At 43.5% G+C, this 12,271-nt stretch overlaps 1 protein-coding gene across 1 annotated transcript in view; it reads right to left on the bottom strand.

Annotated features, from left to right (window-relative positions):
• The window catches only part of plxna3 (plexin A3), a gene marked incomplete at its 5' end in the record, with an annotated part of 55,176 nt that overhangs the window by 22,334 nt on the left and 20,571 nt on the right, over window positions 1–12,271 (bottom strand). Inside the window, 2 exons of the mRNA XM_053424852.1 lie at window positions 64–164; window positions 2,180–2,320. Of these exons, the coding sequence (XP_053280827.1) occupies window positions 64–164; window positions 2,180–2,320 (242 nt within the window). The remainder of the gene's footprint in view (window positions 1–63; window positions 165–2,179; window positions 2,321–12,271) is intronic.

Raw genomic sequence — 12,271 nt, forward strand, 5'->3', positions numbered from 1 at the left:
GGGGGGGGGGGGGGGGGGGGGGGCAGCAGTGATGAGCTAGGATCCACAGACAGAAGGTCTTACTTGTTGAAGAGGACACACCAGCCACAGTGAGGGTCACCTGACCCCAGACAGGTTGAACAGCTGCTGTACTGATCACAGCTCTCCACCGGCAGCCGGCTCACCTGCGCACGCACGCACACGCACACACACGCACACGCACACACACACACACACACACACACACACACACACACACACACACACAACACACACACAGGGGTTAGATACGTGTCCACCTCCACTTCCTGTTTGGAGAGTATATTAATAACTGAGGAGTATTTTCAGCGGCGGATTGATTGAGTGAGAGACGATCAATTACTTTGTAAATGACGACAAACACAGGCCATGTGACCCACAACATACACATTTAATTAAAGGTTGATTTTGTGATGTGCGTGTGTGTGTGTGTGTGTGTTATCTCAGTGTTATTTGGTGGTTTCCCACAGTAAGTAACACAACCTCAGGCCTGTGTCTACCACATTGGTCTTGATATTGTAGATAGTCACTGTGAGTGTGTGTGTGTGTGTGTGTGTGTGTGTGTGTGTGTGTGTGTGTGTGTGTGTGTGTGTGTGGTTGTGTGTGTGTCATATCATATACCCACAAGTCATTGCAGCAGGGAGACAGTAAACACAGAGAAACACAGAGGATGCTCTGTCTGCTTCATTCAGACTTTTACACATGAATACATTCATTGTCTCACACACACTCACACACACACAGACACACACTCACACTGACAGGGAGTCCCTCTGACCTCATTATCTCTTTAAAGAGACAGCGCTGCTGTTTCTCTTCTGCCAGACTTCATTTCAGAATGTGACATGTTTCTCTGAACATTCATTCACTTTATTCACTGAACTGATTCATCGACTTTCAAAGTCAATCAAATAAATTCATCCTCTGAAATAAATGATTCCAACGTTTCAGACTTAGAAGTATGAAAGAATCTAATGAAGCCTTTTCAGCTTTGGAATCAGAAACTAACCAGATGAAATGTAAACAATGGAACAAAGACATGAAGCTTGGTTTCAGAGAGAGAAAGACCTGAGTCTTTTATTATCAGACCAAGGATCAGACCTGGGTTCTGCTTTGTGGGTTCAGGTGTGTCTTTGTGTGCAGGGAATATAAGATTTAGAACTTATATCTAAATCCTCACTGAGAGTCTGAAGCTTCATGTGTTTGTTCCATGTTACATTAGATCTGTTAGTTTTGGTTTCACATTGTAATTTAGTATTTTGTCTGACGTCCTGTCGTCATCACCTGAGCTGCTTCTAACTATACTTGACTTATTCTGTCTGAGGACATGGCTGACGTCTCTCAACCTCTTGTTCTGATTGGTCGAGGTCGTGCTCTGGGTTCAGTCCGTCTCTGTCAGTGAAGTGGAGTCGTGAAACCAGCACAGACATGATCGCACATATTCATTCTTATACGTGGACGTATGAAGCATCAAGATGAGGTCGATTTAATACAGAGATGAACAGCTGTTTAATAACATCACACAAAACACTGATGAAGTGTGTGTGTATGTGTGTGTGTGTCTGTGTATGTGTGTGTGTGTTGTCAGCTGCACAGGAACTAACAGTTATTGAACTCAGCTTTGCTTCCTCTCAACGGTACAATAAGAGTTGTGACATGGGACACACATACACACACTCTCACACACACACACACACACACACACACACACACACTCACACACACAGTGTGGATGCTGGTGCCAGCTGAGCGATGTTCACATTCATAACTTCCTGTCTGCAGATGTTAAAACAAGAGAATTCATATTCACGTCTGTGTTTCCTTAATTATCCATCGGAAATGATTTAACAAAGCAAGTCTGTCACATATTCTTAATACTTCCACTACTAATAATAATAATTTGACTCTTTTTCTTACATTTCATGATTTTCTTCATAAAAAAAATCAAGTCAGTCTGTTGGAATCTATTGATTCATTCTTGAAGGCGTTTGTTTTATTTTCCATTGGAAATCAGATGATTTAACAAATTTAAGGCTTAATTATTTATTTATAAAATCAAAAAATATTCAAGTCTCTGATTTAATTCTGTTACAGTTGGTATCAGGTAATCAGTGTGTGTGTGTGTGTGTGTGTGTGTGTGTGTGTCTTTGTGTGATTGTACCTGTCTGTCACTCAGCACGTAGATGTACTGATGGTCTGGACTGAACACCATGTCCCTCAGGATCGGTTTCCCCTCCACCACCGTCACCGTCTCGTACAGCAGTGCATTCTGGGCCGGCGCCGAGGTCCCGTCCACACGGATCTGAAACACGTAAACACACACGGGATCAGCACGCGCTGAGAGATGCTAACATGGAAACCATGCTGGTTAGCCGGGTGCTAACACTCCCAGTAAACCCAATGGGGAATGCTAACATCATTTCAGTAACACACATTCTGCACACATGACAACAGCTGTTTCCTCACGATTCTGGATAGACACACATTTCTGAGAAAACCTGCAGAACATCAGCTGGAAATCTCCTGATTCACCTTGTGTCAGAACTTCCAGAACCAAACAACACCTCAGAGTTTATTATCCTGCCTCTTCATATCAAAAACCATAAAACTGCGGCAGAACTCCCTCTAGAAATCTCCTCTTTATTAAATTGAACCAAACATCTACAACGTGATGAAGCTCACAGACGTTGTGTCTGTTGACTTCTCATCTTCTCTGTGACTCTGTGGTGGAAGATGGTTTCATGTCATAAGAGCTGGTGACAGAGGAAAATATCAAAATCACGTCCACAGAAAATATCATGAGAATGTTCCCAGCAGCTGCAGAGAGGTCTCACTCTGAAGCAAAAGTGTTTTCACTCTGCATAAAAATAGACGACGGGTTGATGATGATGATGATGAAGATGAAGATGATGATGATCATATCTGTGACTGTGTGAAACGCTGCAGAGGGCTGATGAGGAGAGGAATCGTTGGTTTGAAAATGTGGAGCGACTAAAATAAGATTCCCCCAAAATCTCCACCCCCCCCCCCCCCTCCCCTCAGAGTGTGACCCAGAAAAACACCACAGAGGAAGAGGAGGAAGAGGAGGGAAGGAGGGGGGGGGGGTGTAGGAGAGAGAGAGAGAGAGAGGAGGGAGGGAACAGACATGAAAGAGGATGAGAAAAGAAGAAGGAAGGTGAGACAGACACACTAGAAAACGCAGTGAGCAGTTAAAGGGACAGATTGGTAAAGTGGTTGACGTGAAATCGAATCTTTAAATGTTTGTTCAACAGAAAAATTAATTATTCGTCTTCAAGGATGCAGATGGGTCCAGGACAGGGTTAGCCTAGCTTAGCACAAAGACTGGAAGCAGGTAGAAACTGTTAGCCTGGCTCCGTCCAGTCCATGAGAACAGCATCGCTGCAAAACTCCTGTTTACAATCTGACACTTTAGTTTGTGTGTCAAAAACACAAAGTGTTTGAACAGATTTGTGTGTCGTGTCGTGTGTGTGTGTCGTGTGTGTGTGTGTCTGTTGCATTCGGTGTCTGCTGCAGTGTCCTACTTTAACATCCCCTCCCTCGCTCTGCTGCTGAGTGTGTGTGTCTCCCCGAAACAGGATTGTGTAACGAATGTAAGTCAGACCTGCTGCCTCAGTGCAGTGTGTGCATGTGTGTGTGTGTGTGTGTGTGTGTGTGTGTGTGTGTGTGTGTGTGCGTGTGTGCGTGCCAGCTCTAATTAAGCTTGGCTGCTTAACGAGCAGACAGCTAATTAACACACTGAGAAGACTCTGAACTACACACCCTCCTCCTTCATCCCTCGCTCCACTTTCTTCATCTCTTCTTTGTTGTTTTTTTATTTTGTTTCTTTTTCACTATTAGTTTTCATCTTTTAATTTTTGTGTTTGTCTTTCTTTCCCTTTTCCTTTTTGCTCTCTCTATCTTTCCTTCAGGATTCTCTCCCTCCTCCCCCTTTTCCTTCATCTTTTCTCTCTTCCTCTATCTCACTCTTCCTTAATTCTCTGTTTCATCCTCCTTTTCCCTCCCCTCATCCTCTCTTTTCTCTCCACTTCATCCCCTCTCTCCCCCTTCCTTCTTTTCCTCTCTCTATATTTTCCTCTTTCCTTCCTTACCCCCTTTTCTCCCCATTCCTTCTTCCCGCTCTCTCTTACTTGTTTCATCTCTCTCTCTATTTTCCATCCATCTTCTCCCTCTCCCTCCATTCTTTCTCGCTCATCTTTCATCTCTCGCTCCCTTTTCTTTCTTCACCATCTCACAAACCATAATATATCTCTCTCTCTCTCTCGCTCTCACTGGATTTTCCCCACTTTCACAATGATGTGAAATGCATTCTGGGATACTGGTCTGTTTGTGACAGTGTCCTCAAAAATCAGACAGAGTGAGACCTCCTCAGACAGGAGCCGAGTGCCACAGAGGAAATGACCTCTGACCTCTGACATCTGACCTCCGGGTGGTTTTCCAACTGTCAGCGCCCGCTTTGTTCTGAACGTAGCCCGAGGAAACACACACACACACTCTCTCTCTCTCTCCCTGACATGTGACCTTTGACCTCTCACTCTAACTCAGTTTCCAGCTTTTTTGCATTTCTCTGCAGAAATTCAGTTAAATAATAAAGGTTTTTAAAACTCACAGGAAAAATTTAACCGTTCAAAATTTAACGAATGATTCGAATTAAGAAAATTCATCTGGAAATTCAGAATCTTTCCAGAAACAAAGACACATTGAGTCTTTGCGGTTTATGATTTATAAAACTTTTCAATGATTTAAACTGTGTTTATTTGTGTAAATGAAATTACTGAATCTAATTTCTTTCCACTGGACGTGAACTTTATTCTCAGATGAATTCATGAACAAACACGAGTCAGAACTTCATCTGGAAATCTGCTGATTTTACGCTTTAAGTGATTCATGTGACGACGTCAGTGAAAGAGAAAGTTCAGTTTGAGGAAAGACAGAACTCCTCTGTTCCTTCTCCTCCTTCCTTCCATCCTTCCTTCTGTCCCCCTCTCTTTCTGTTCCTCCCCCTTCTCTCTATCTGTCTTCTTTTTTTCCTTGCATCTCTTTCTCTCACTTCCTTCTTCTCTCTGTCCTCCTTTATGGAAACCTGTCCTTTATTTCCTTTAACATCCAGATCAGAAGTTCCACAGTGAATCTCTCTTTATTAAAATCAGTTTCTTCAGGTTTGACTTTGTGTTAAAATGATTCACAATCAGACCGAACTTCTGCAGCAGAAAAACAATCAAACCTTTTCACTGTTTATTCTGCTGGTCGGCCGTAGAAACCTGATATCAATGTGCACACGCACACATGCACACAGACACACACAGGCCTGCATCCAGCTGCCTGAAATTCCAATGTCATGCAATACCTCCGAGTATTGTGTGCATGCCTGTGAGAGTGTGTGAGTGCACGATGTGTATGCGTGTGTGTGTGTGTGTGTTTGAAATAACTATTAAATGTGTGGTCCAGTCCAATGTGTGTGTGTGTGTGTGTGTCTGCAGGGGGGGTGAGGCTGCCATTTCCTCTGAGATAAACCAACTATATTACAGATAATACTGACTGGGTGCATGTGTGTGTGTGTGTGTGTGTGTGTGTGTGTGCGTGCGTGCGCTCAAGACGGGTATTATCAGCCTTTAATACACATTTACACCCACACACACAAACCACCATACCAGCCATATGACCAACGACTCTGCTAATGGATCTGATTACAGACACTCACACACACACACACACACACACACACACACACACTCACAGACACACACAGCTGCTAAGTACTATCATTACTCTGTTAACTGCAGCTCCACAAACTGTCACTGAGTATTAACAGACTGAAACTCGGTGATTAAAGCTCCGTCTCCGATTCAGAAACATCACGTGGACAAAAGTGTGTGGACAGATAAGTGACCGTGGGACATGTGTTTATTTAATAAGATAAACTGTTTCTAATTTGATCAAATCAAATTTGGAATATAGATAAAATATTTAATATATTTAAGATCTGTTGAGTTAATACACCGATTCAAAACAGCTGTTTGAAATTATTATTATTATTCCTTTGGTGGATTTAATTTGTGAGTTGTATTTTAGCAGAAACCTTGAATTGGATGTTCTTTAGAGGAAGTCTTGTTCCGTCTGTTCACAGAATCATTCAGTTCTCATTCCGTCTGTCTGCTGCTCGCTTTCATTCACTTAGAGCCTGAAACTCCTGAAACTCAACACCAGCCTGCACTTTCACCTCACACACACACACGCACGCACACAGACACACACACACACGCAGACAGACACACACACACTAACTGCTCAGGTTACTTCCAGCTGCTGCTGCTTCTCTCCTGCAGACTTTTCTCAATAATGTGGCCGAATGTGAAAATTATGTTTTGCTCCAGTTTCTCTTTGATGCTGCGGAAGTGAAACGTTCCTGAGAGCGAATCGTCTCAACTGAAATTATTATTTTATTATTACAACACAACTGAACAAGTCTCAGAATGTGTTTATCTGCATCTTCTTCTTTATTCTTACGTTATCTCCGTCCAAGCTAACAAACATTTAAAACTCGTCACGTGAATATTTGCGGACACTGGTCATGTGGTGTAAACAGGAAGTCGATGTTACAGACGAGGAACAGTGATGGTGAGAAGTCAGAGCAGGGATCAGGAAGAGGACGTGAGCCTCATCGTTTACTAATGTCTCAGTTTCTGTTCGTCAGGACTGAAACACAACCCCAGAGACCAGTCCTAAACATGGCTGAGGTATTGTGTTGTTAAAATTAAAGCTTGGTATTGTGGGTCTGTGAGTTTCTTTGTCGTTCGATGCTGAACGTCACCGACCAATCAGAAAGGTTTAACTCTCACAAGCCGGTTTCCTTTTCCGTGTGTCACAGATTCCAGGTCAGAACTGAAGATCTGCTCTTTTAAACCTGACGTCGTGCACACACATGAATATCTCACGTTCAGTGTGACGATGAGCAGCAGCAACATGTCAGCAACATGTCAGTAGCGTGTCAGTAGCGTGTTCAGATGGACAACTCCATCCTCTGTTGTCATGGCGACTGCATCAGAGTAACAGAGGAATTAACTCGTGAATATTAAACACAAACTGAAAAACAAACATGTCGCCTCATTTCTCTGACCGAGGATGAGACAAAGAGGAGGACCCTGTGTGTGTCTGTGTGTGTCTGTGTGTGAGATGGGTGGCCATCCTATCCATTTAGCTCCTTCAGACAGACACTAAACATTGTTCAGTCAGCCATCAGAGCCTGAGGGAGGAAGAAGAGGAGGAGGAAGGGCAGTGAAGGGTGAAACAGGCAGGGGGGAGGCAGTTAAGCTTATTAGTTCCTCCCCCATCCCCCAAAAACACACACACACAAACACACACACACACACAGACACACCACACACCAGACAATACTGAGAACACCAACTGATGGTTTTAACCCCTTAGGCATGGACACATGGAGAGACACACACAAACACACAAACACACACATTGTATCTTTCCAATAATTTTGTTAGTCCAATAATGATTCTGTGGCATTTCTTGCTTTTTAAGCTTTTATTCTGGTTGTGTCCATCCTTCACCTTATGTCTTAAAATAACAAAACTAATAAATATTGTAAAGAATTTTCAGCGCAGACAGGTCGACCTTTGACCTTCACACCCGCCCTCACACAGACACATGTGTGGTCTCACCTGACGCCTCAGGTGGACATTTAATTTAATTTTTCACCTCAGTGGTTCGGACTCGAGTCTGGACATGTGGGGACGACTTTAAATGTCTTAAAAACAATACAAGACCGAAAATCCTCTGGAAATCTGCTGATTTATCTCCCTGCAGAAACATCTGAGAGTTAACCTCCTTCTGAATTCTTTACTATTCATTATTTAACGTCTTTAAGATGATTGTATTTTATTCATCTATCAGATAATTCAAACCTCCATCAGAAATCAGTGGATTTAAATCTCATTGCTGTTTCCTTCCGTACAGAGTTCACTCTTACTTTATAAAATGTAAATGAGTTATTATTTTACATAACCATTTTTAACAGTAATTATTGCCCTTTGATCCACATGTAACTATTACAAAAGGATATAATAGTTAATAAACAGTTAATATCTACCCATTACCCCCACATTCGAGAGAGAGAGAGAGAGAGAGAGAGAGAGAGAGAGAGAGAGAGAGAGAGAGAGAGAGAGAGAGAGAGAGAAAGAGACGGAGAGAGAGAGAGAGAGAGAGACGGAGAGAGAGAGAGAGAGAGAGAGAGAAAGAGAACAGGCTTCAGTCTCTTCGGGGAGCAGACAGATTTGCTCGTTCTTCCATCATCTCCTTGGCAACAGAATAATTATTAATCCACCACCTCTGTGTGTGTGTGTGTGTGTGTGTGCAACATTTTTTTCTGCAGTGTGTTTTTCTCGTGTAGCCTGTGGTGATGCAACGATATCTGTCCTTAAATAGGGCAGTGTTTTGCTGGGAGAGAGAGAGGGATGATGCAAAAGGAATAGAAAGATGGGGGGGGGTGGAGGGAGAGAAAAGAGGGGGAGACGCAGACGGAAACAGGAAATGAAATCCTGAAGCATGTTACCTGAATGATTTCACTTCCATGATGAAAAAATAAATGATATGTGGTTTGTGTTGCCTCTGGTCAAAGCAATAACTCATTCTCACCACAGGGGGCAGCAAAAGCAAGACAAGAGTTTCCCTTTCACCAATGAACCGACGCATTCCTACGATGCAAAACTTTAAATACATGTCCACTGTAGTAAAACACTTGTGAGGTAACATACTGCAGCAGAATACAAGGGGAGTTCCTCAGGGATCAATACCTGGTCCCCTTCTATTCAATATTTACAAGTGGACAGGTTTTAATGTCGATTTAAATGTAAATCAACAAGTTCAATGTCCCAAATCAGCTCATAGCTTCTTCATAGGAGGACATACGTCATATTAAATCCATCTGGAAACAATAAGTAGAAGAAGAAGACTCCAAACGTTAAAATCAAAAAGTTGATCCAGTCTCGAACTGATGAGACGAGTTTAAAAAGTCAGTCAGTGTGTTGAATGATGCAGGAGGAATGTGTGTGAGTCTGTGCAGAGTGTGTGAGTCTCTGTGTGTGTGTGTATGTGTGTGTGTGTGTGTGTGCTTTACTTTGGCAGAGTTTGTGTTATTGTTGTTAAGATAGAGACAGAAAGACAAAGAGCAGAGCAGCTCCCAGCAGAATAACTTCACCATGAGGTATCCACTCAGCTCTCTGTGTGTGTGTGTGTGTGTGTGTGTGTACTTTCACTGCCACTACACAACGACAGAGCAGTGGAAGTGTTGTTCTGAAACATAATGAGGAGAAAGAAAAATCATTTAATTCACGTTTCACCCTCAGAGTCGAGTTTCTTTCTCTTTGATGAAACTGTTCAGGTTCAAACTGAGCGACGACAAACCAGAGACTGTTTGTAAAGACTCGTCTCCACTTCCTCCTGAATAGAAACAAAGTCATTATATCTATCTATCTATAACTTCATCACGGCACAATGACAATAAAGAGGTTCTATTATATTCTATTGTAGCCAGCCACCAGGCGGCGATCACAAGATTTTACGTCCATCTAAATTTACAGTCTGTGCTTTTGACTTTATCGACAGCATCTCTTCCACCTGCTGTTTATCTCCACGGACCAGATCCGGATATTCACAAAACATCAGCGGCTGCAAACGAGCAGGAAGTCACGTTGTCATTTTGCAGATGTTTTGAATTTTCAGTTTCTCGACACATCTGGATGAAACTCGACGACACGGAGCTGCTGGAGGGTTCGAATTCCACGAGTCCGAGCTGCAGCGAGATCGTTACTCTGCACCTGCTGCTGCAACTCCACCCATACATCACTGTGTGTGTGTGTGTGTGTGTGTGTGTGTGTGTGTGTGTGTGTGTGTGTGTGTGTGTGTGTGTGTGTGTGTGTGTGTGTGTGAGTGGGCTGAAGCAGATGAGCGCCTGTGTTTGCTCAGCAGTAATCGTCTGCTTGTTCACATGGACGCAGTGTTTGCTGCTGTCCACACAGCCCGACCCTGTGTGTGTGTGTGTGTGTGTGTGTGTGTGTGTGTGTGTGTGTGTGTTTGTCATTGTTAAAAGTGTTGTTTGTCTGCAGACGTGAAGCCATGAAATTATAATTTATGCTACGACTCATTATAGAGACAAATTCACAATACGGTTAAAGTAAAGTTGAGGTATCTCTGTGTCTTTTGATTAAATAGAATTTATATCAATTCAATGTGCATATGGATATTAAGTTAATATTTTCATGTCATTTTTGTCATCATAATTGGGTTGTAATCCTGACACATCCGATCGATGTCACAGCCTCTAGCGCCCTGAGTGATGTCACACATCAGCTGACAGTGATGGAGGCTCTCTGATTGGTTCACTGCTGATTGGACGATTAACAAAGTGAAGATCGACGACTCTGCTGTTAACTGATGATCAGTTTCACTGAGGTCGTTAAAACAGCTGCAGGTGAGAGATACAGGGGGGGGGGTGATTGTCACTAATATCAGAGTGTGATGAAACACGAGGCAATCTCACACACACACACACACACGCAGGCACACACGCACACAGGCACAAACACACACAATGAAGTGGGTCAGGGTAATTCTGTGAGAAAAATTAATTCGACGACAGAATGTTAACGTCCAATTTCAAAGGCTCCATAAACTGCAGCCCGACATATCCCAGGATTCATTGCTCTTCAGTGAATTCTGATGCTCGGGTCTCAGGCTTCAAATCAACAGAACAGTTACACACGTTCAAATAACAACATGTCCGACTCACACTCTGTTGCTGGGCAGACGTCTCATTCAGATCGGCCTGCGACTGACACTCTACCACACAAATACTTTTACTGTGATAGAGTAACTACTGCATGTAACCTGTTACTGTGAAGCGTCTGTATAATATAATCAGCCGAGTGAAAGAAGATACTGTGTTTACTGGGAACACTGGACCTTATCATCACCATCACACACACAAAGAGAGAGAGTGTGTGTGTGTGTGTCCCTGGCAAACTCCTGGGAACAGGAAACACTTTTCAATAGGCCACAATGACAGAAACAAAGAGCTTTCTGACACACACACACACACACACACACACACACACACACACACACACACACACACACACACACTATTTTGCTTCAGAGCTCAAATCTGTGAGAAGTACCCCCCCCCCCCCCCCTTCCTCCCCCCTGTACCCCCCCTCTCTGTTAATGTGACCCACTTTCAGGTGCTCGGTGGATTAAGCCTCAAACACTTTCTCCCCCACTCACTCACTCACTCTCTCTCTCTCTTCCTCTCTCTCTTCCCTCCCTCTGTCTTCTCCTCCTCTCTTCTTTCCATCTTCTCTCCCTCTCTTCCGTCTCCCTTTCATCTCTTCGTCCTCCTTGAACACCATCGTCTTCCTCGATTAACCTCTTCGCTGATTTTATTCCATCGCTCCCTTCCTCCCTCCTGTCGTCATCTCCTCTTTCATTTCATCCTCCTGTCATTTTTCTCCCTCCTTTTATATCGTCTCTCCTTCACCAATTTTACACTTTCTAATCCTTGTCCTCCTTTTTCCCTCGTCTTGTTCTTCTTCACGTCTCCCTCCTCTTCTCTCCATCCCTCCTCCTTCATCTTCTCTTTCCCTCACTCCTCTGATGATGTTGATTCGTGTGATGACCTGATTCAGTGTCAGGCAGCTGCTCTCAGATCAGTTTCTCAAACTGTGTTTATCACAAACTGTTTTTCCTGCAGATTTTCTTCAGATACTTTTCTGTTTTATGAACTTATCCAAACTTTCGTGAGGTTTCTAACTCGTGACGGACGTGGAGCTGGAAGAACACAAACATCTCAGGATGAAGAAGAGGAGCCGGACACGTAGAAGACGAAGACATCCACTTGGAAACACGAGGAGATTCCAGATCTTCTGGTGATGAGGGCCGACGCCGGTGTGGAGGAGCTGTAAACAACAACAATGATCTTTCCACAGCAGAGTTTATAAGTCATGTCCCGCCTCCTGCTGCTCTACAGGCTCCTCCCCTGCTGCTCTACAGGCTCCGCCCCTCGCCTGAACGTTCCCACACGTTCCTCTTGTTGTGAACGAGTCGGACCCGACAACCTGCTGCCGCTTCACAAACACCAACTACACAACATGTCCAGATTCTTATTTTCCAGAGTTCTAGTCTATGAAGTGTCTGCAGGAGGACGACAACATGACTCCTGTAATAA

The sequence above is a fragment of the Pleuronectes platessa genome, chromosome 6, assembly GCF_947347685.1.
Source record: "Pleuronectes platessa chromosome 6, fPlePla1.1, whole genome shotgun sequence".
NCBI lineage: Eukaryota > Metazoa > Chordata > Actinopteri > Pleuronectiformes > Pleuronectidae > Pleuronectes > Pleuronectes platessa.